Genomic DNA, 25735 nt, shown 5'->3' with positions numbered 1-25735 from the left:
TTTATATCATGAACGGGGAATGTCCAGCAGGAAGGATTGACTAACAACTCTCACCTGACTCAACAGTGGATTTAAGGTGTGATTCAGTGTTCTATCCCCACTCGCAAATCTAATCAGCATCTCTACATTGACATTTGATAAACATTTGTGCAGCCCCTAACACACATACATTGTTGGTCTTAGCCACTTCCTCCTCCATACCTCCACCCCCAGATGGCATCTTTTCAGTGGCTTATGCTACACCAGGGGTGTATTCACAAGGATCCAAACGAAACTTTTGGTGCGAAAGGTTGTCGACTGATGATTACACCCCTGGCATGGCCAAAAAAAAGGAGTCCAGTTTATCCAATGGCTAAGTTGAGAAAGCTTTCTCCTAAAGCTATTGGTGTGTTTCTTTCTCTGGATGGTTTCAACTGTCCTGTCTAATATTTACACAGGCAGGTACTTCAGTCCAAAAACACCACTGTTTTCAATGCTTTATTTATATATACAGGACATACAACAATGTAGAAACTAAGTCTAGATAATTCTCAGTTAAGAATTTCCCCTGCACCAGTTGTAAACATTTTCTTGGTTGTAGCCTAAGAAAGTAATTGTGCTAGTGTTTAGGGTGCCCCACCCAATCCAGTCGGTTTCCCTTACATCGTTCACTGTTTGGTTTAATCAAAATGTACATAGTTTATCTGAATCAAATTCTTGATTTGTCTGTTCTCAATCATCTACTTCCCAACATGTTTGAGCACTGATCTATAGTTAAAGCACTGGAAGAATTACAATCACACGAAGGTCTTGTCTCCAGATTTTGAAAACCAGTAAATGAAGCTGTCAATTTGAACAAGGTTCTCACCTCAATGCACAAAACCAACTTTCAAATATAACACATCCAGACTACCTTCAAGGTAAATCTTCAGATAAATTCCAAAACGAGCTGAAAGCACTGCAATCACTTATTTTCCTCTAGTTACATCAGCAGGAATTAGGAAAGTGACAAGCAGGCTTGATGGACCAAAGGGGAAAAAACTCAGGAGACAGAAACCCTAAAAGGAGGCTTGAATTTCAGTGTATGATATAGTAGTAGTTAACATGGTATTGCCCTGACTGGGCACTGTGCTGAAGGTCCTTGTTGAAACAGGCCCAGATCAAGCCACATTGATTTTTGACAAAAGGAATTTAAAAACAACATTTATCAAAAGGAATGCAACATACAAACATCCCCATAGTTCTGACGTAGCCTGTTTTCCAGTTTCATGAGGTAACTACAATGTATTGTACTCATTGCAGACAGAGCACAGAATCGGTCACCTTTTTACATTGTGTGGCAACTGTCCATATGATCAAGGTCCCAGAGAACTTGGAAAAAACACTTTCCATAGTAGTAAACAGGAGAGCGGTTGGAGTTTTACATTTGGTTGAGAACACAATTGCAGAAAACTTGTAAATTGCACAGTAATGTCATAGATAAGTCAACAGGTTTTTGTATGGAGTTATTTGAAAATAAGGAAAAAGTCCAGAAAATAAAGCTAACTTTAAGCATTTCTTTATAACACAAAACACAGAAGCTGAAGAAAGAACTTTCCTGGAAATGACAATGATTCAAGACCATTGAACAATAGACAAGACAGAGATTGAAATATTACCAAGCATTGTGCACAGTTTGAAGCAAGTGTTAACATGTACAGGAATAGACTTGTATTGAAGGTCTTAAAACCACTACCAAGCAGTATTAGTGCCTGGATTAATTTGAGTTATTGTATTATATTTTAATTAACATTTGACATTAGTGGGAGACTTGGAAGCAAACTTGTGAAACCAGAACTGCTTCTGGACAAGCCATGCTAGTTTAGACTAAAGTCTCCCCAAAATAAAAGCCCTTTTCAGTTTACTAAAATGTCATCCACCCTTATCCCCTTTCCCAATCTCTTTACCAGCAAATGTTGTACAAAACATGATCAGAATACACATTCTCATTGTAGTGTATTGAAAGAAGCACTCCAAGTTAAAACAAAGTTAAATAAATGGCTGAAGAATAGCAACATTTACCTGGATCTAACTCTGCAAATAGCACTACTGGGTGATTTGAAAAGTCAATCAATCCATCAATAATATAATACTTTTAGCAAAAAAATGTATCTTTAATTTACAAGCTGTAGAAACTATGAGAATATAAAGGTTCAGAAACATCACAGAAAAATATATGGCAAATAGAAATCAAAACTGGATGGTGTTCAGAGATAGATGGGAGGGGTTGAGTGGAGCTGAAGGGTGGGACTAAAAACAAGATAACTAATGTAAAATATACTGTGTCCGTAAAATGTATATAGGTTCAGAACTTTTGTGAAACAGCACAGTTAAAAATATGGTAAAATTAAATTAAAACTGGATGGTCTTCAGAGATGGGAGGGGTTGAGTGGAGCTGAAGGATGGGACTAAAAACAAACAAAAGATAACTATTGTAAAATACACTGTGTCCATCAAAGGCCCAAGTGTTGTTGTCCATTAGTTTACTCAAATTAGGGGAGTGGTGGTAGGGTTAAGGGAAAATAATAAAGGAAAATATATATTTACAAAACAAATATATGGGGGATTAGAAATGATGCATATTGATGGAAGCTACAATCTATCTGCAATGTTAAAGCTGATCTACCCCCTAATTTAAAAAAATAAAAAGTCAAATAAAAACAATAAGCAGGGGTCACTAATACAATTCCACAGTATCTACATGGCAACATCATTCACACTCTTCCACACTCCATCTTCTGATCCATCTATCCATTGTATTTGATTCAACTACTTCACCCCCGGCACAAATACAGTGGGGCAAAAAAGTATTTAGTCAGCCACCAATTGTGCAAGTTCTCCCACTTAAAAAGATGAGAGAGGCCTGTAATTCATCATAGGTACACTTCAACTATGACAGACAAAATGAGAAGAAAAAAAATCCAGAAAATCACATTGTAGGATTTTTWATGAATTTATTTGCAAATTATGGTGGAAAATAAGTATTTGGTCACCTACAAACAAGCAAGATTTCTGCTTTTCCCTGCTTAAGCCAGTACATGTCCAGGCCCGTCTGAAGTTTGCTAGAGAGCATTTGGATGATCCAGAAGAAGATTGGGAGAATGTCATATGGTCAGATGAAACCAAAATATAACTTTTTGGTAAAAACTCAACTCGTCGTGTTTGGAGGACAAAGAATGCTGAGTTGCATCCAAAGAACACCATACCTACTGTGAAGCATGGGGGTGGAAACATCATGCTTTGGGGCTGTTTTTCTGCAAAGGGACCAGGACGACTGATCCGTGTAAAGGAAAGAATGAATGGGGCCATGTATCGTGAGATTTTGAGTGAAAACCTCCTTCCATCAGCAAGGGCATTGAAGATGAAACGTGGCTGGGTCTTTCAGCATGACAATGATCCCAAACACAACGCCCGGGCAACGAAGGAGTGGCTTCGTAAGAAGCATTTCAAGGTCCTGGAGTGGCCTAGCCAGTCTCCAGATCTCAACCCCATAGAAAATCTTTGGAGGGAGTTGAAAGTCCGTGTTGCCCAGCAACAGCCCCAAAACATCACTGCTCTAGAGGAGATCTGCATGGAGGAATGGGCCAAAATACCAGCAACAGTGTGTGAAAACCTTGTGAAGACTTACAGAAAATGTTTGACCTCTGTCATTGCCAACAAAGGGTATATAACAAAGTATTGAGATAAACTTTTGTTATTGACCAAATACTTATTTTCCACCATAATTTGCAAATAAATTCATAAAAAAATCCTACAATGTGATTTTCTGGATTTTTTTTCTTCTCATTTTGTCTGTCATAGTTGAAGTGTACCTATGATGAAAATTACAGGCCTCTCTCATCTTTTTAAGTGGGAGAACTTGCACAATTGGTGGCTGACTAAATACTTTTTTGCCCCACTGTAAATCAACAATAGTCTACTGGTCTTCCAGCAATGCACTTGAAAGAGAAGAGAAAAAGTAGATTATTTACCAGGAAAGGAAGACGGGGAGTTAACATGAGGTGATGAGGGAAAGTTAATGTTTCATTACCACATTATTCATCAATTTTACCCATCAAACTTGTGTTATACAGGGAGTATTGTGTTATAAAGGAGCGAATCACAAGGTCATGTCTCACTGGTTATTTTGTATTTGAACATTTTGTAGTGTATTCATTGCAATAATATGCCTGCCTTTCTCCACCTCAACGTGATGTCATTGTTTTCTTATCTGTCTCACTGAGGAGCTCATACTTACCGCAAATCACTGTCTCTCATTGTTTCGTATGCAGCTAATGTGAGTAGTGCAACAGTGGGTATTTACAATTGATTTATGACAAAGGATGTTGCTACTTAGTGATCTGACCAAAATGAAGTGACTAGCTGATGCAATCTGTGTGCAACGGCCGGCAGTTGTCTGTGTTTGGTCCCTTACAGCTCTCCGAATTTGGCCACGTAGCGGGCCACAACATTCTTGCTGCGGGCAAAGTCATTCCGTAGCTCGCCCACTTCCTGTCGTAGTGCCGTGTTCTCACGCTCCAGGAACGCCGCCCGCACCGTGATCTGGTTCTCCTTGAGTCGGCGCGCGTCCCGGGAACGCTTCGCCGCCACGTTGTTCTTCTTCCTCCTCTGCCAGTACTTCTCATCCTTGTGAGGAGGGGGACAGAGAAAGAGCAGAGAGAACAAGGTTGTTATTGAAAGCGACCTTGATGATGAGAGCAAGCTTTCAATTCAATGTCACTGCAGTGTTATTAAAACCATCCAATGTCGCTAAGTTATTGAAAGCTTTGTTAAAAAGCAAAAGCTAGTTGTCCCCTCACTGGCGCTAGGTAATTTAAAAAGACCTTCAGAATGACTGAATGCTCTTTGACAGTGGTCACCAACGTTTGAGTCAAGATCACTTTCGCAGTCAAATCAAATTTTATTGGTCACATACACATATTTAGTAGATGTTGCGGGTGTAGCAAAATGCTTGTTCCTAGCTCCAACAGTGTAGTAGTATCTAACAATGCACAACAATACACAAATCTAAAAGTAAAACAATGGAATTAAGAAATATATAAATATTAAGACGAGCAATGTCGGAGTGGCATTGACTAAAATACAGGAGAATAGAATACAGTTTTTACAGATGAAATGAGTAAACATTAAAGTGACTACTGTTACATAATTAAAGTGGCCAGTCATTCCATGTCTATGTATATAGGGCAGCAGCCTCTAAGATGCAGGGTTGAGTAGTCGGGTGGTAGCCAGCTAGTGATGGCTATTTAACAGTCTGATTTTAGTTTAGTTTATTAATTCGACCATTTAAAAAAAACAAGCACACATAAAACTTAAAAGCCATACATGCACATGAATAAACTCATCGAGGATAACACACAAAGTCTGGGACTTATTTCCATTGTGGTCCTCTTGAGACAAGATGGCTATACAAGACCAAACACAGTATGGCAGTGAAATAATAAAACAAAAACATAGAAGAACATCCATCTCATCATTCCAGTTACATCATAGGGGTTATTCATATGGGCACAGAAGACATCAAACATATTTTTACTTTATTTTTAAAGCTGTCCAGAGAGGACGTTGTTTTTATAGGCAGAGGCAACTCATTCTATTCTGAGGCTCCAGTATACAAGAAAATACCTTTCCCAGCATTACTCCTGAACCTGTATAAGCACACATCAGCAACACCTGATCTGGTGCTGTGATTGTGTGCATCCCTAACACGAGGAAAATAATCACTTAGATATCTGGGCGCAGGACCGTAAACCAAACCTAGTCTAATCTGGGACACCCTAGCCTCAACAGGCAGCCAGTTTAGTTCCTGAAAGCAGCTGCTGCCTATGTGAGTACGTGGACTCACCTGCATTACTACCCTGATCAGCTTATTCTGGGCTATCTGGAGCTTGTGGGAGCTGAATCAGAATTAGTTAGGTAACATAGATAAATAAGATGTTTGATTTACATAATATGCTTATGTGAGATACTTGTCATTAGAATGTCTCCTTTTGGACTATACTGTTGGCAGTTAAACTTTTCCCTTCTCAGCTAGGGAAAAGTCACTTGGGGCCCAGAGAGGGGAGAGGTCAGGCTTGTCTTCATATGTGAATGTATCTGTTAAACCATCTGGTGCTATGCAGAATATCAGAAGGGGAAGAGGTCAGAATGGAACATTGTCTTCATATGTGAATGTATCTGTTAAACCATGTGAAGGGATGGCGTGATTAAGTGGGAACCAATTATCTCTTGGCTCCACAATGTCTGTGCGCAAGTCACTGCCCTCAGTGAGCTTGTCCAGGAGTGGGGTGTTCTTGAGATGGGAGTATCTAAAGTTGACAATTGATATATGCCATTGGATGAGTTGATGTTTTGGTACTATGAAGTACCAGGAACGAGATTAGAACCTCGTCTTAGAGACCAAACTGAATGATAATTTATAGCTAATGCTATCTGGCTATGGGATTCTCCTCTCTCAAGTAAAAGTCTTTATTTGTGAACTGTTCCTAAGATCTGTTGTTCGTCATGTAAGTTGAGAGGGGTGTATCTTGGCTATAAAAGATACTGGTATTCTTTTATAGGCACTCTCAGAATTAATTATCGACACTGAATTGATCTGAGAGTCAAAGGGCTATGGTGAAGCTCGTATAATTAAAGTTGAAGTTTAAGTATAACTCTGACTGGTGTGTGGTTTATAATTCTCCTAATTTAGTAATACAGGAAATTACCACGACAAGCTTCCCCTTCATAAGTTTAGATAAGCTCCCAAACCAGGAAGTACTAGCATAGTCAAAATGGCATTGAATGAGGGCAGTAGCTAGCACTTTCATGGAGTCCTTATCAAGCAGCTTGGACTTCCTATCCAAAAACTTAGTCCTGGCATTAACCTTCCCTAGCACCTTATTGGCCATGCTCACACCTCCCATGCTTCCATCAAGGATACATCCCAAGTAGCTAACAGAGGTTTTAGTAGTCAGCACCTCACCCCTAACTCCACTCTGATTTCAGACGACCTACACAATTTAGGTCTGGATCTAAAAAATAATTGCTTCAGTTTTCCCTAAGTGCAGAGATAGCTTATTATCTACAAGCCATTTGCTAATGTTAGTAAGCTCTGTGCTAAGTATGCTCCCCAACATAGTTTTACTTTTGTGAGACACCGGAAGTGTAGAGTCATCCGCATAAAGAAAAAGACAGCAAGAACAAGCATCTTTCATATCGTTAATATACAATAAAAACAGCAGAGGCCCAAGCACGCTCCCCTGCGGAACGCCACAACTCATTGGTTTTGCCTGAGACAGTGAACCATTAACCTCTACTACTTGCTCCCTCCCTGATAAATAGGACTTTACCCAGCATAGAGAGATACTGCTTAACCCCAGTGCCTCCAGTTTGGAAATTAGGAGACAGTATCAAAGGCCTTCTGTAGGTCAAGCAGTAGCATTCCACACAGATTTCCCTCATCAATCTCTTTCCTGATGAAGTCAGTCAAGTAAAGTAGACATGAATCAGTGGAGTATGTTTTCGAAAAACCCGACTGAAAATCATACATTAGACCCTGTTTGTTAACATATTCATACATTTGCTCATGTACAATTCTCTCCAGGATCTTTGCTGTTACACAGAGGATAGATACAGGCCTATAATTCCCAGGGTCAGACTTTATCCCCTTCTTATACAGAGGTATAACTTTAGCTTGTTTCATGTCCCTGGGAAAGGTGCCTTGTTCAAGAGAGAGATTAACGATATGTGTAATACAAGGGCCAATTTGCTCAATCTATAAGAAACCTTGCAGGAATATTATCTAGACCTGTGACTTTGGAACATTTAAGCTCTGTCAGCATACTGACTATTTTGTCTGTCTTTGCAAAAGAAAAAGAGTTTGGCTGAACCCCTAACTTTACATAATACTTCTTGACTTGGTTGCTTCCATACAAACCAGAACTGGTGGGCAGCTTGCTAACCAGCTTGCTGGCAACAGAAGTAAAAAAAAAAGTTGAATTCATTGGCAACCTCTGCTTTTTCATATACCATCTCCCCTTTGATGTTCAGTTTGTTTTTGGTAGTACTACTACAGCCTAGTTCCTTAAATGATTTCCAAAGCTTTTTAGGGTAATTTTTGTTTTCAATGCTTTACTCAGTAAAGTTACCCCTCTTAGGGGGGTTATTGCTGCTCTGTGCTTCATTTCTGTGACGTTTATATAGGACAAAATCATGTGGCTCTTGAGAGTTGTTAAATTTCTTAAAGGCCTTATTCCTTGCTTGGATAGATTCTAGAATCTCATGATTAAACCAAGGGCTAGATCTCTGCTTTACCCTGACCCGTCTAATGGGAGTATATTTTAGATTTATCAGACACCAATATTAAGTCAATTGTACTGTTTCACATATCCTGGTGGGATGTTTAATCATTTGGGTCGGAGCAAGTGATCTACAAAAGTGCATAAATACAAGACCTTCATAGAATGCATTCTGCTTGTGCGGCCTATAACACACACCCAACAAAATCGGCTTGGTTTTGGGAAGGCAGATATCCAGCCTGACAATCTCTAGATTAGCGGTTAAATCCGATCTGATGTTAAAAGCAATGTCTGATCTTACAAACGCACATATTCCCCCACCGTTCCGATTCCGATCCTTCCTGACAACAGAGTAATTACATATCTCAATTTCTGAGTCACAAACAGATGAATCCAACCATGTCTCAGTAAAACATAAGACACCTCTGATTTGCAAAAACAACAGGCGTATCTCATCGATCTTCGGTAGGAGGCTTCAGACGTTTAAGTGCACAAAATGTAAGCCCTTCTTCCCAAAGGCCTCATTGAATTCCAGATCTACTTGTAACACGCCTCCCACTGCGCTGCCATCTTCCCACTGCCCTGCCTCCGGTGGCCTCTGTCGCCATGGAGCACCCCTCCCCAGGTGCCAATCCATCGTCCTCACCACCGTGTCCACCGTCACTCGCCTCTGGTTGCCTCCGCTCCGCTGTGGAACCCCCCTCCTCCGGTGCACTCTCCACCCTCGGTAAGTCCTTTGGTCCCACTCCACCTTCAATGCTCACACAACCTGCGGGTACAGCACACCGACAGCAACGGTAAGCTTCGTTGACCCCTTGCCCAAACCTAGAATCGCTGCATTTTAAATGAATCCACTGCGCGCATTCCAAACATACCAAAGCTTTGCCGTTACTCTATATCCACCGTTCGCAAGAGTAGCATGGGTGCATAGGCCGTTTGATGGGGTTCGTGATAAAGTGAGGTCCAGGGCATTGATGGATATCACCCGATAAGAGAAGGCATAGAGTTATTATAAGATCTCCACCATTAATTTGTGATTTCAGACTGGATTTCGATGATCGTTTTGGTTTGTGCCAAGGTGCTATGAAAGTTTGGTATATAACATTCCTTCCAAATCCGAAGTGCTGGATGCCATCAAAAGTGTTTGCATGACTGAGAAGTTGCTGAGAATTTACTATTCTTTCATTTAAATAGCAGATGCAATTATTTCCAGTAACATTTAAAACAAACAAAGTAAAAGTGCTGCCACCATGCCGAACTTGCCGGTCGCCATCTTGTTTTTGAGTCACTTGAGATAGAAGCTGTTTTTCAGTCTTTCGGTCCCAGCTTTGATGCACCTGTACTGACCTCGCCTTCTGGATGATAGCAGTGTGAAAAGGCCGTGGCTCGGGTGGTTTGATTATCTTTTTGGCCTTCCTGTGACATCGGGTGCTGTAGGTGTCCTGGAAAGCAGGCAGTGTGCCCCTGGTAATGTGTTGGGCAGACCGTACCACCCTCTGGAGAGCCTTGTGGTTGCGGGCAGTGCAGTTGCCGTACCAGGCGGTGATACAGCCCAACAGGATGCTCTCAATTATGCATCTGTAAAAGTTTGAGGGTCTTTGGGGCAAAGCCAAATTTCTTCAGCCTTCTATTGCACCGCCGTCACCACACTGTCTGTGTGGGTGGACCATTTCAGATTGTCAGTGATGTGTACGCCGAGGAACTTGAAGCTTTCCACCTTCTCCACTGCGGTCCCGTCGATGTGGATTGGGGTGTGCTCCCTAGGCCCAAATCGCCGTCATTCGCATGAAGACGAGACGGAGATATCAGGGACGTAGGTCAGTGTGCCTTATAAGTATCTGACGGTGAGTGAGTAATCCACCTCTACCATCAGTCCTATTAGCCAACGTGCAATCATTGGATAACAAAATGGGTGAGCTCCAATCAAGACTATCCTACCAGCGGGACATTACAAACTGTAATATCTTGTGTTTCACCAAGTCGTGGCTGAACGACAACATGAATAACATACTGCTGCCTGAGTTTTCGGTCCATTGGCAAGATAGAACAGCTGCCTCCGGTAAGACAAGGGGTGGCGGTCTGTGTCTACATGTAAATAACAGCTGTGCACGAAATCTAATAATAAGGAAGTCTCAAGGTTTTGTTCGCCTGAGGTAGTGGATCTCATGATAAGCTATAGACCACACTATTTACCAAGAGAGTTTATCTATGTTTTTCGTAGCTGTCTATTTACCACCACAAACCGATGCTGGCACTAAGACGGCACCCAACAAGCTGTATAAGACCATAAGCAAACAAGAAAACGCTCATCCAGAGGCAGCGCTCCTAGTGGCCAGGGACTTTAACGCAGGGAAACTATATCTGTTTTACCTCATTTCTACCAGCATGTTAAATGTGCAACCAGAAAAAAGAAAAAAAAACTCTAGACTACCTTTACTCCACACACAGAGACGCGTACAAAGCTCTCCCACTCCCTCCATTTGGCAAATCTGACCATAACTCTATCCTCCTGACTCCTGCTTACATGCAAAAACTAAAGCAGGAAGTACCAGTGACTCGCTCAATAAGGTAGTGGTCAGATGACACAGATGCTAAGCTACAGGACTGTTTTGCTAGCACAGACTGGACTATGTTCCGGGATTCTTCCGATGGCATTGAGGAATACACCACATCAGTCACTGGCTTCATCAATAAGTGCATCGATGGCGTCATCCCCACAGTGACCGTACGTGCCCCAACCAGAAGCCATGGATTACAGGCAACATCCGCACTGAGCTAATGGGTAGAGCTGCCACTTTCAAGGTGCGGGACACTAATCCGGACGCTTATAAGAAATCCCACTTTGAAAGGCTTGTCATGGCTCACATCAACACCATTGTCCCAGAAACCTGTACAAAATGAACACATACGTGAGAATGCTATTCACTGACTACAGCTCAGCGTTCAACACCATAGTGCCCTCAAAGCTCATCACTAAGCTAAGGACCCTGGGACTAAACACCTCCCTCTGCAACTGGATCCTGGACTTCCTGACAGGCCGCCCCCAGGTGGTAAGGTAGTTGACAACACATCCTCCACGCTAATCCTTAACACGGGGGCACCTCAGGGGTGCGTGCTCAGTCCCCTACTGTACTCCCTGTTCACTCATGACTGCATGGCCAAGCACGACTCCAACACCATCATTAAGTTTGCCGACAACACAACAGTGGTAGGACGATCACCGGCAACGATGAGACAGCCTATAGGGAGGTCAGAGACCTGGCAGTGTGGTGCCAGGATAACAACCTCTCCCTCAACGTGATCAAGACAAAGGAGATGATTGTGGACTACAGAATAAGGAGGACCGAGCACATCCCCCATTCTTATCGACGGGGCTGTAGTGGAGCAGATTGAGAGCTTCAAGTTCCTTGGTGTCCACATCACCAACAAACTATCATGTTCCAAACACACCAAGACCGTCGTGAACAGGGCACGACAATACCTATTCCCCCCCAGGAGACTGAAAAGACTTGGCATGGGTCTTCAGATTCTCAAAGATTTCTACAGCTGCACCATTGAGAGCATCCTGACTGGTTGCATCACCGCCTGGTATGGCAACTGCTCGGCCTCCGACCGCAAGGCACTACAAAGGGTAGTGTGTACGGCCCAGTACATCACCGGGGCCAGGCTTCCTGTCATCCAGGACCTCTATATTAGGTGGTGTCAGAAGAAGGTCCAAAATATTGCCAGAGACTCCAGCCGCCCTAGTCATAGGCTGTTCTCCCTGATATCGCACAGCAAGTGGTACCGGAGCGCCAAGTCTAGGTCCAAAAGGCTTCTTAACAGCTTCTACTCCCAAGCCATAAGACTCCTGAACAGCTAATCAAATGGCTACCCGGACTATTTGCATTGTCCACCCCCCCCTCCTGCCATTTTTATGCTGCTGCTTCTGTTTATTATCCTTGCATAGTCACTTTACCTCTACCTACATGTACATATTACCTCAATTACCTTAACTAACCAGTGCCCCCGCACATTGTCTCTGTACCGGTACCCCCTATATATATATAGCCTCGCTAATGTTATTTATTCTTGCTCCTTAATTATTATTAAATATATATTTTTTTTTACTTATTATTATTTATTTTAGTAAATACTTTAACACTTTTTTTAAAATTAAAACTGCATTGTTGGTTAAGGGCTTGTAAGTAAGCATTTCACTGTAAGGTTGTATTCGGCGAATGTGACAAATAAAATTTGATTTATAGTCCACGATCAGCTCCTTCATTTTTGTTGACGTTGAGGGAGAGGTTATTTTCCTGGCACCACTCCACCACGGCCGTCACCTCCTCCCTGTAGACTGTCTCGTCATTGTTGGTAATCAGGCCTACTACTGTTGTGTCGTCTGCAAACTTGATGATTGAGGTGGAGGCGTGCATGGCCACGCAGTCATTGGTGAACAGGGAGTACAGGAGGGTGCTGAGCAAGCACCCTTGTGGGGCCCGTGTTGAGGATCAGCGAAGTGGAGGTGCTGTTACCTACCCTTACCACCTGGGGGAGGCCCGTCAGGAAGTCCAGGACCCAGTTGCACAGGGCGGGGTTCAGACCCAGGGCTACAAGCTTAATGATGAGCTAGGAGGGTACTATGGTGTTGAAGGCTGAGCTATAGTCAAAAAGCAAGCAGAGATCAACTGCTCAGATTATAATTTTGTTGTTGTTGCATTTTTTACATTAACCTAATAAAAACAGTTCTGTAGGAATGAGGTTTGTGCAGTAGGTAGGCCGAATACATTCTCACAGCACATTAGCTATATGCCTGGCAATATTGTTCTTCTCAGACCATATTATATACACTGAACAAAAATATAAAACGCAACATGTAGTGTGTTGGTCCAATGTTTAATGAGCTGAAATAAAAGATAACAGAAATGTTCAATACTCACAAAAAGCGTATTTCCCTAAAATGTTGTGCACAAAGTAGTTTACATCCTCGTTAGGAGTATTTCTCCTTTGCCAAGTTAATCCATCCACCTGACAGGTGTGGCATATCAAGTAGCTGATTAAACCTTGTGCCGGGGACAATAAAAGGCCACTCTAAAATGTCTAGTTTTGTCACACAACGCCACAGATGTCAATTTGAGAGCGCGTGCAATTGGCATGATGACTGCAGGAATGTCCACCAGAGCTGTAGCCTGATAATTTCATGTTAATTTCTCTACTATAAGCCACCTCCAATGTCATTTTAGAGAATTTGGCAGTACGTCCAACCGGCCTCACAACCGCAGACCACGTAAAACCACGCCAGCCCAGGAACTCCACATCCGGCTTCTTCGTCCGAGACCAACCACCCGGGTAGCTCATGAAACTGAGGAGTATTTCGGTCTGTAATAAAGTCCTTATGTTTGAAAAAACTAATTCTGATTGGGTGGGCCTGGCTCCCAAGTGGGTGGGCCTATGCCATCCCAGACCCATCCATGGCTGTGGGCCTGCCCAATCCATAGATTAGGGCCCAATTTATTTATTTCAATTGACTGATTTATATTTTTGTTCAGTATATTTTAACACTTGAGCTTTGATAACAAAATAGATCAGTTTGTGTAGCACTTGCAAGGCACAGCTGAGCATAAATTTAAATAATTTGTACCTGCATCTGATGATCATGGTGCTTTCAAGACAACTGGGAACTCATGAACTCATAAATCATGAAGTCAGTGATCTTCAGGTCGGAGTGCTAGAAAGAGTCCCGAGTTTCCGACTTGGAATTCAGAGTTGGATGACCGTTCAAAAAGATTTTTCCCCAGCCGGATCTATTTCTTTTCCGGAGTTCCCATTTGTCTTGAACAAGGCATTAGTCTCAGCGGAGGGAGGGAGAGAGCAGCAGAGGGTCCGCCTCTCTCGGTCCCTTTCTCCCTTTCCTCCGGTGAGACTGACCAGAGAGAGCGGACAGTCTTCCACCTGATGGCAAAACTCGAGTCGCACCGCATCAGCATCTGCCTCATGCATGTTCCTATGACCAGAGAAAGTGAAATATTTCTCGATATTAAAATAGACACGGCAAGCTGCTAATAATAAAAACGCAGGGCTATCAATACACTTGGCTACTAATTCAAAGCAGCTGCAGCGCGAGCGGTAGTACGAAGAAGCGCATTTTATGTTGTGTAATAGTGTTGAATAAAAACAGTGTTGACAGTGCTGAATAAAAAGTTAAACATGAACTCACTCATAAAAACAGCAGCTCTTTACAGTATCTCTCAGGTCATGGTTTTTAAAAGTTATGAAATATCATGTAGGCTAGTATCAAACTTTGCTGGAAGCTGTAGGCACGGTGACACTCGATTTAGCCACAAATCTCCCAACAGTGGCAAAAAAAAAAAGGAGCAGGCCTTATAATCATTGGCTTTTCCACAGAAATGTTTGGTGATCGACTAGGAATGCCTTGAAGATCGACCAGTCGCAGTTGGTGACCACTGTTCTATGAACTAACTGGTGGTACTATAAACCACAATTAAATAACTATTTTTTAAAACATCCTATTTCTCTTCTTGGAATTTGAAAAGAAAACGTATACAGCTACCTACCACACCCTTATCATCGTTTCCGACCTCCATGTCTCTGACTTACCTTAGAATCCTCAGGTACATACACCTTCTTGGCCTTCTTGATCATGGGCTGTGGTTTGAGTTCCTCCTCTGAGAACTTGTGTTTGCGTGGGTTGAACAGCTCTCCTCCAGGAACGCTGGACAGGACCAGGTCTGTAGGGTCCGGATCAAAGTTCACGTTCACCTCAATCTCCTCCGGGTCGATGGTTTCAGGGGTCAGCCTGTCCTTGTCTGTCACCACCTCTGTGGGGGAGATACAGGTGACCAAGCATTAGGTTAAGGTTTCAAGTATACCGTTTTGGTTTGTTGGGTTCTAACTTGAAATATACTTATTCCTGTCACTATATAAGAACATATGGATTTCATTACATGTATGATAACTGTCTATATTCTGTGACAATGAAGGGTGAATAAGGAATGTGTATCGAAAGTTACTGAGGGAGGCAAAGGGCAAAKGTTAATCTCTGATAAGGCAAGCCAGCTGCGGAACTAAAGAAGAGCGAGGAATTCGGCTTGAGGTCAAGTCAACAGAAGTGAGAAGAAACCTCTGGAAGGGGGTCCAGAGGGGCCCACCACAACGACCCTCTTACAGTCCTATCTCACACACATACACTTCCACGCCCACAAAGGTTCTAGCATCAGGCAGGGCCATGACTACACCAGTAAGAGGAACCAATTAAGTTCCTGCCTAGCAACAGACATGTACTGGCTGTCTAGATGTGTAAGGAGTTGACCCCGCCTAGTAGGAGGTTCTAAAATATGTACTTGTGTCTTCATATCTTGTCTTTTCAGCTGTATGACCCAATGGGATGAATAAACTTGGCTTGAGCTTTTTCTAGTCGTCCGTTTGAGTCATTGCTATTTGTTCAGAACTTAACAGGTTGATTAAATAAATTCTCCCAATGTAAATGGAACATTCTGTTCGGTGAGACTGCAAGTAATTTAATTCTTGTAGAAACATACATTTGGCTCTAACCTGTTTATATCCTGAACTGGAGAATATTAAAATAAATCCAGGCTTCTACATTCGATAAAGATGGCCTCATGTAGCCCAGCCCACGTCTGTTGGTCAGCTCGTAATAAACACCACAGTTGTCTTGACCACTCAGCAGAACAACAGCTAGGATCTATTTTTACCACCATCTACAGCAGGACACACAACAGTACATACAGCCTTGAATGACATTCAAACAAACCAGTATGTGTTTCTCCGTACATGTGTCATGTGTGCCCTTGGTGCTCAGACATGTCTGACTGTCTATGGCAGAACAACTTACTTGGTTTACTTTGATCTTAAAACACACGAGTCACGCTTTGTATTAATTATGTATTATACCATGTAACTACTAGGGTAATTCTCTATGTAATAACACTAACAGACCATTAGGGCATAAGGCTCTAATGATTTCACAGGTGTAGCCTACCGGTGTTGCCTGTGATATCAGCACTGTTGAGGGTGATGGTGACCACCTCCTCTTCACACTGGTCTAGTTCCAGGACCGGCAGCAGGGAGATTGGGGCGTCTGGGGCTGTCGCGGTGCTGGTTGGCTTCTTTGTCTTCTTCTCTGCAATTTTCATGTTGAGAGCATTGTCCAGGGACGAGGTGGGGATGCCGTTCTCGATGAGGAACTCCTCCAGGTCCATGTACTCCAGGTGGAAGGTCTCCCTGTTGTACGGGATGGTCTTGTCCCAGATGGCGGGGGTCAGGGCGGCCGACGGACCCATCCCGCTCCCTCCTCCAAGGTCCACATTGTCCCCCGTAAAAAGCTTATCCTTGTCATTGTCTGTGGCATCAAAACAGAAGAGCCTTGCTTAATGTTATGGGTTATGGCAAGCATGATAAAACAAGTTGAGAGAAGACGAGCATTGTAAATGGGTTTATTTGACATGGTCATTCAGTAAATGGTTTTATCCATTTACACTCAGGACATATTCCATATAAGTGGTCCATGTGAGAACCAAACCCACAAATCTGATCACGCAAGCACCATATTTCAACCAATGGAAGAGATATGATGAAATATTAGGCCTACATCACTATTTGGTGGAAAGGGGACCTTGACACTAACCAGACGAATATGTGACCTAGCCTACTAATATATGCAGTTCTCAGAACAACTGGGAACTGAAAAACCTCCTGCTTCAATGCGTTCAAGACCACTGGTAACTCGAAAAGAAACGACCTCCGACTGGGAAAATCGTTTTCAACGGTCATCCAACTCGGACTTTGTGACCTGAAAATCACTATCCATTTTCCATTAACAGCATCGGGGGGGAAATGTAGTGGTGTAAGTGTTTCCACTACACATTTGAGCAAATAAATTGGCTTAAGCCTGTATGACAACAGCGCCCCGCATTCCTTCATAATGATACGGAAATCATCGTTCATTCGAAAAACACTGTCTCAATCATCATTTGTTGCAATAAAGAAAGTTCGTCAGAAGAATAATCCACCCCTATCGAACGGAAGGGGGAAAAAAGTATATCTTTAGAAAATGTCTACTATATCTGCCGTTTCCATTACATATGTCGCATTTTCTTTTTTGCGACATTGCTTTTGTCGAATAGAGATGAGTAAATGGAAACCTTCCTAGTTAGTGGTGAGGAGGAGAGTTGAAGGGAGTGGGGAGAGAATAATTTACTGTCAACTGTGTAGTCTCAGAACCACAGGACTGAAGTGCAGCTACCTAATTTTAGTTACAATTCAGATGAAGGGATACCTGAATGCTTGGTTGATCATAACACTATAGAAACAAACAGACAGGATGTGATTTTGTGTAAGCCTATCAATTTTAGGCTACTACTTTGCATAAATTGTATTCGCATTCGGCTTCACCCGGTACAATTCGGCCTCTTCTCAGTTTGTTGCCTATAACAAACCGTGTGTGTAAACCCCACACAGAAGCATATAGACTTACCATCGTCGCCCTCGAGTAAATTCGGTGGGGGCATTTCCATTATTTTCTCCAATACCACGGGAAACGCACCCGGTGACCCCTTGAAGGTTTCAATCTTGGTGATCGTCTCTCCAGACATTTTTGCTGGTAATTACGCAACAACTAAATTTAAAGATAGGCTACTTCAACAATGAATCCTGGACTACCCTAACAATCTCCTGTCCGTGAAAAAAGTAGCCTATAGCCTATTAATGTGGATGCTACCATGATTACGGATAATCCTGAATGAATTATGAATAATGATAAGTGAGAAAGTTACAGACACAAACATCATACCCAAGACATGCTAACCTCTTACCATTACAATAACAAGGGAGGTATGATACAGTATTTGAGAGTCTAACTTTCTCACTTATTATTATGATACAGTATTTGAGAGTCTAACTTTCTCACTTATCATTATTCATAATTCATTCAGGATTATCCGTAATCATGGTAGCATCCACATTAAAGATATAAGTGTTTAGAAACATTCTATTCTCATTTACAATAAAAGTGACTCCAAAATTACACAATACATTATTTACCATTCATTTCTATTGGGCACAAAATAATCTTAAACACAATCAAAACAAACAGAAGATGTATGAACAAATTTGTAGTCACAAGCATGATGTAGTCATTGCTATGAATATTGGACCAAATACTTAACTTTTCACTACACATAAGTGAATTTGTCCCAATACGTATTGTGCCCTAAAAAGCTGTAATTTCTAAATAGTTCACCTGATATGGATAAAAATACCATCAAATCAAAGCTGACTGTCTGCACTTTAACCTCAATGACGTTAAAGTGCAGACAGTCAGCTTTGATTTGACGGTATTTTTATCCATATCAGGCGATTAAAATCCAAACTTTTGGAGTATAGAGCCAAAAGAAAACAACAATGCTTCACTGTCCCAATAATTACAGAGGGTACAGTGTATATCATTGGAATCTACAGGTGGTAGGGTCTACTGTTTCTGAAAATAACATTTGCTTTTATTGCCTAGCCTATGCCATATAGTAAATGTGAGCAATATTTTGCCATTCTATTTATTTTCTGCCCTTTAAACACTGATAAACAATTGTTCCCATTGTCTCCAGTTGGCCTGGTTCATTCGGTTCATTCTCACATGGCAACACGTGCCGTCAACATATGCCCCAAACACACCGAGACCAAATAAAACTGCGCGATGAGCACCTATGCTGCAACTTTCGCACACGTGAAGGACGGGTCTGCTCTGCTGGAAGCGTGGAGCTGTGCGATTTGAGACAGATGTCACTATTTTATTAACTGGCATTTTGCCTTGACACTTTTAAATTAATGTATTTATTGACACTTTAGAGTCAGATCTCAAGCGCATCTCCATACGAGACTATTGTGCCACTGGCATTAAGCATGATCGCTTGCTATAAACACTAGACCAGTCTAGACACTAAATAGCCGACATACAGTACCAGTCAAAAGTTTGGACACACCTACTCATTCCAGGGTTATTCTTTATTTTTTACTATTTTCAATATTGTAAACTCAGCAAACAAATAAAACATCCCTTTTTCAGGACCCTATCTTTCAAAGATAATTCATAAACATCCAAATAACCATACAGATCTTCAATGTAAAGGGTTTACACACTGTTTCCCATGCTTGTTCAATGAACCATAAACAATTAATGAACATGCACCTGTGGAACGGTTGTTAAGATACTAACAGCTTACAGACGGTAGACAATTAAGGTCACAGTACTAAAAACTTAGGACACTAAAGAGGCCTTTCTACAGACTCTGTAAAACACCAAAAGAAAGATGTCCTGGGTCCCTGATCATCTACGTGAACGTGACTTAGGCATGAGGACTGCAGATGTGGCCAGGGCAATAAATTGCAATGTCTGTACTGTGAGACGCCTAAGACAGTGCTACAGGGAGACAGGACGGACAGTTGATCGTCCTCGCAGTGGCAGACCACGTGTAACAACACCTGCACAGGATCGGTACATCCGAACATCACACCTGCCGGACAGGTACAGGATGGCAACAACTGCTCGAGTTACACCAGGAACGCACAATCCCTCCATCAGTGCTCAGACTGTCCGCAATAGGATGAGAGAGGCTGGACTAAGGGCATGTAGGCCTGTTGTAAGGCAGGTCCTTACCAGACATCACCAGCAACAATGTCGCCTATGGGCACAAACCCACTGTCGCTGGACCAGACAGGACTGGCAAAAAGTGTTCTTCACTGTCTCACCAGGGGCGATGGTCGGATTTGTGTTTATCGTCGATGGAATGAGCGTTACACCGAGGCCTGTACTCTGGAGCGGGATCGATTTGGAGGTGGAGGGTCCGTCATGGTCTGGGGCTGTGTGTCACAGCATCATCGGAACGAGCTTGTTGTCATTGCAGGTAATCTCAACGCTGTGCGTTACAGGGAAGACATCCTCCTCCCTCATGTGGTATCCTTCCTGGAGGCTCATCCTGAAATGACCCTCCAGCATGACAATGCCACCAGCCATACTGCTCGTTCTGTGCGTGATTTCCTGCAAGACAGGAATGTCAGTGTTCTGCCATGGCCAGCGAAGAGCCCGGATCTCCCACACCAGATACTGACTGTTACTTTTGATTTTGACCCCCCCTTTGTTCAGGGACACATTATTCCAATTCTGTTAGTCACATGTCTATGGAACTTGTTCAGTTTATGTCTCAGTTGTTGAATCTTGTTATGTTCATACAAATATTTACACGTTAAGTTTGCTGAAAATAAACGCAGTTGACAGTGAGAGGACGTTTCTTTTTTTGCTGAGTTTAGAAGAATAGTGAAGACATCAAAACTATGAAAAAACACATATGGAATCATCTGGTAACCAAAAAAAGTGTTCAACAAATCAATATATATTTTGAATTTGAGATCCTTCAGTAGCCACCCTTTGCCTTGATGACAGCTTTGCACACTCTTGGCATTCTCTCAACCAGCTTCATGAGGTAGTCACCCGGAGTGCATTTCGATTAACAGGTGCGCCTTAAAAGTTAATTTGTGGAATTTCTTTTCTTCTTCTTTGAGCCAATCAGTTGTGTTGTGATAAGGTAGGGTTGGAATAAAGAAGATAGCCCTATTTGGTAAAAGACCAAGTCCATATTATGACAAGAACAGCTCAAATAAGCAAAGAGAAACGACAGTCCATCGTTACTTTAAGACATGAAGGTCAGTCAATACAGAACATTAAGAACTTTGAAAGTGTCTTCAAGTGCAATTGCAAAAACCATCAAGCGCTACGATGAAACTTGCTCTCATGAGGACCGACACAGGAAAGGAAGACCCATAGTTCCCTCGCTGCAGAGGATAGGTTCATTAGAGTTACCAACCTCGCTCAGAAAATCGGCAATTAACTGCACCTCAGATTGCAGCCCAAATAAATGCTTCACAGAGTTCAAGTAACAGACACAACATCTTGTCAACAACATCTCTCCTCCTGTTCAGAGGAGACTGCGTGAATCAGGTCTACATTGTCGAACTGCTGCAAAGAAACCACTACTAAAGGACACCAATAAGAAGAGACTTGCTTGGGCCAAGAAACACGAGCGGTGGAAATCTGTCCTTTGGTCTAACGAGTCCAAATTTGAGATTTTTGGTTCCAACCCCGTGTCTTTGTGAGGCGCAGAGTAGTTTAACAGATTGCCCCCCCCCCCCCCCTTTACGGTCCTGCTACTCTGTTTATTATCTATGCATAATCACTTTAACTCCACCTACATGTACATATTACCTCGACTAACCGGTGCCCCACACACATTGACTCTGTAACGGTACCACCCAACCACCCTGTTATAGCTCACTATATTATACTGCTGCGCTCTTTAATTATTTGTTACTTTTATTTCTTAAACTGCATTTTTTGGTTAGGGGCTTGTAAGTAAGCATTTCACTGTAAGGTTGTATTCGGCGCATGTGACTAATACAATTTGATTTTAGATGATCTCAGCATGTGTGGTTCTCATGCTGTGAAGCGGGAGGTGTGATGGTGCTTTGCTGTGATTTATTTAGAATTCAGGCACACTCACCCAGCATGGCTCCACCAGCATTCTGCAGCGATACGCCATCCCATCTGTTTGCGCTTAGTGGGTAATATTATGTTTTTTACCAGGACAATGACCCAAAACACACCTCCAGGCTGTGTAAAGGCTATTTGACCAAGAAGGAGAGTGCTGCATCAGATGACCTGGCCTCCACAATCCACCGACCCTAACCCAATTGAGATGTTTGGGATGAGTTGGACCGCAGTGAAGGAAAAGCAATCAACAAGTGCTCAGCATATGTGGACTCCTTCAAGCTGTTGGAAAAGCATTCCAGGTGACTACCTCATGAAAGCTGGTTGAGAGAATCCAGGGCAAAGGGAGGCTATCTTAAAGAATGTAAAATATATTTTGATTTGTTTAACACTTTTTTGGTTATTGATTCCATGTGTTATTCTACAATGTAGAAAATAGTAAAATAAGAAAACCCTTGAATGAGTAGGTGTGTCCAAACTTTTGACTGCTACTGTTTATATTAGACATGGGCCTTCATACACATACAGTGGGGAGAACAAGTATTTGATACACTGACAATTTTGCAGGTTTTTCTTACTTACAAAGCATGTAGAGGTCTGTAATTTTTATCATAGGTACACTTCAACTGTGAGAGAAGGAATCTAAAACAAAAATCCAGAAAATCACATTGTATGATTTTTAAGTAATTAATTTGCATTTTATTGCATGACATAAGTATTTGATACATCAGAAAAGCAGAACTGATATTTGGTACAGAAACCTTAGTTTGCAATTACAGAGATCATACGTTTCCTGTAGTTCTTGACCAGGTTTGCACACACGGGAGGATTTTGGCCACTCCTCCATACAGACCTTCTCCAGATCCTTCAGGTTTCGGGGCTGTGCTGGGCAATACGGACTTTCGGCTCCCTCCAAAGATTTTCTATTGGGTTCAGGTCTGGAGACTGGCTAGACCACTCCAGGACCTTGAGATGCTTCTTACGGAGACTCCTTAGTTGCCTGGCTGGTGTTTCAGGTGCTTGTCATGCTGGAAGACCCAGCCACGACCTCATCATCATGCTCTTACTGAGGGAAGGAGGTTGTTGGTCAAGATCTCCAGGTACTGGCCCCATCCATCCTCCCTCAATACGGTGCAGTCGTCCTGTCCCTTTGAAGCCAAAAAGATGATGTTTCCACCTCCATGCTTCACGGTTGGGATGGTGTTCTTGGGGTTGTACTCATCCTTCTATTCCTCAAACACGGCGAGTGGAGTTTAGAGCAAAAAGCTCTATTTTTGTCTCATCAGACCACATGACCTTCTCCCATTCCTCCTCTGGATCATCCAGATGGTCATTGGCAACTTCAGACGGGCCTGGCATGCGCTGGCTTAGCAGGGGGACCTTGCGTGCGCTGCAGGATTTTAATCCATGACGGCGTAGTGTGTTACTAATGGTTTTCTTTGAGACTGTGGTCCCAGCTCTCTTCAGGTCATTGACCAGGTCCTGGTGTAAGTTCTGGGCTGATCCCTCACATTCCTCATGATCATTGATGCCCCACGAGGTGAGATCTTGCATGGAGCCCCAGACCGAGGGTGATTGACCGTCATCTTGAACTTCTTCCATTTTCTAATAATTGTGCCAACAGTTGTTGCCTTCTCACCAAGCTGCTTGGCTATTGTCCAAAATCGGCAGTGTATCAAATACTTGTTCTCCCCACTGTATATACCATAACAGCCAAATGCACAACATACTAAGCCCTTACTCAAAACATTTAGATATAGGGACAGACATGATATACAAGTTGTCAAACATTTGTTTTCTACAGATCAAGCAGAGGCATAGACAGCATTCTTGTATTGTAATCTGAGGAGTAAGATCGTTTTTTTTAGGGGGCATTACTGCAAGAGTACAGAGTGTGCTGTTCTGTCTGTATACAGAGCCAGTCTAGCATCCTCACCACAGTAAGAGGGAAAAATATAGATGCCATCCACTACTGTCTTTATGACACCTTCATAAATCCTTTACAAGGCCTACATAGATGCTTCAAAAATGTAAAAGCTATTGATTGGCCTACTATACATTATAAAAGCTATTGTATCAGGTCCTCCTTACATCTGGCAAATGTGTCATCACCTTTTTTCACTCTCTGGATGTTTGCTTCTGAATAATTTGTGAAGCATCTATGAAGGCCTTAAAAAGGTCCATCCAAAGGGGTGATATGGTATGAAAGAGACAAGAGTGTATCTATCTGTCACCATCAAGACGAGGGGATGGACCTCCAGGGAATTACTGGCGCTGCCAGCATGACCTTACATTTTGTCCTCCTCCCCTCATGTGAGAGATACTAAATGAATTTCCATGTAAATGGACAATAAAGTATGACGTCAGTATACAAATACACAAACAACACAATATAAATACACATGCAGTACAGAAAACTGGAAAGTTTGTACAAGTCACACATTTACATTTTCACCTATTCAAAGCCTCTGCGACCTACTTTCCGACCTTGTAATGGGCACGCATCTGTCCTATGTCCCACTGTTCAGCAGTCTGATGGCTGATGGAATGAAACTCGCCTGGCTTATATTATTGCTTAACAGTGGGGCCCTTAATCTCTTTCCTCAGGGCAGCAGCTCAAACATTGGGCACGATTGTGTGTGGGTTCCTCTATGACGCACTTGGCTTTGATCGCACTACGCAGCCAAGGGCACCAATGTGTGTACTTAAGTGTCTCCCACCGCCTTACAAACATTTGTGTGAATGTGGCTAATTATCAGCAATTGGTTTGGGAAGAGGATATCACAAGATTAGTGAGCTCTGTGTTTACAGTTCATATTATTAGACTACCACCATTTCCTTACCAAGTGCATACCGGACAGCTCTTATGTGGACAGGTTGCGTCATTAGGTTTTAGGTGACAAGTCCTGTCCAGTGGTATTTGGCTATTGGGAGTTGATGTCAGTGGTTCAAGTGTTGTGAATGCCCTGAGTAATTTGTATCCTGAGTGTGATCAGTACGTTTAGGAGTACCAGACACCACATGCATTTTGCAACTGTCCATGTTTCAATTGTCTCGTGAATTTAAGTGAAAAATCATATCTACTCTAATCTTGTTTTACAATCTGGTTAAGTGTTGCCAACATCTGCTTGGACTGTTTACATAAATCACATCCAATCCAATCTCACAAATGAGAGAACACAACCACAACCACATCCAGAACAGAACAAGTGAATAGAGCCCTCTAACGATGACAAACCTTAATCCTACTTCTCCCTACAACCCCCACACCACATGATGCTGGCATGTTGATTAAATCGGAGGTCAATCTTGTGATCAAATTGCCTAGGCTAACTAAACCGAGACGCTGTCAAAATGGCACCAGGGTTTTATTGAGGTTACGCAATATATAGGACATGCAGTGAGAAATTAGTCCAACATTTTGTATTTATAGTCGAAGAGTGTTCACAGACAGGACATTGTTTATGCTTGCAACAAATGTATCAAATACGTTTTATGGTTGGAACATAGGGTCGGTCGCGCGTGGTTTACTATAGCGCTGGGGAAACATTATTCGTTATCATTCAGACAGCGCAATTTATTGACAATTTTCACAAAGATATTACGATTATTTCGCTTCTTCTTACCGTTATAATCAAATGTAGGAACAGTGAAGGGGTCCTCTAGCAGAGCTTTGAAAATCTCCGGAATCTCTGAAGACATCTTTTCTAAAAGTTTTTAAAGATCTCCTGGTCTGACTATCAATTAAAAACTGGAGCAGATATGAAATTGACAAGATTTATCAACGCTTCCAAATTCAACAGCAGAAAAAATAGCCACATGTAAAACGAGATTGAAATTTTTACGAAATTGTAAACSTCGTTTTTATGACCACAAGGTTTGT

The 25735-nt window shown here is 42.3% G+C and overlaps 1 protein-coding gene across 1 annotated transcript; it reads right to left on the bottom strand.

The window, feature by feature from the left end:
* Positions 1 to 464: 464 nt before the first annotated feature.
* On the bottom strand, positions 465 to 25735 carry LOC111967898 (thyrotroph embryonic factor-like). Its single transcript, XM_023993334.2, has 5 exons — positions 25479 to 25735; positions 16300 to 16659; positions 14898 to 15118; positions 4433 to 4644; positions 465 to 3956 (listed from the first exon to the last, which is right to left on the bottom strand). The coding sequence occupies exons 1-5, from the start codon at positions 25552 to 25554 to the stop codon at positions 3935 to 3937; spliced, it is 891 nt and encodes a 296-aa protein (XP_023849102.1). The 5' UTR covers positions 25555 to 25735; the 3' UTR covers positions 465 to 3934.

Source organism: Salvelinus sp. IW2-2015, linkage group LG8, assembly GCF_002910315.2.
Source record: "Salvelinus sp. IW2-2015 linkage group LG8, ASM291031v2, whole genome shotgun sequence".
NCBI lineage: Eukaryota > Metazoa > Chordata > Actinopteri > Salmoniformes > Salmonidae > Salvelinus > Salvelinus sp. IW2-2015.
The sequence above is the reverse complement of the archived record's forward strand: the minus strand, read 5'-3'. Positions and strand labels throughout refer to the sequence as shown.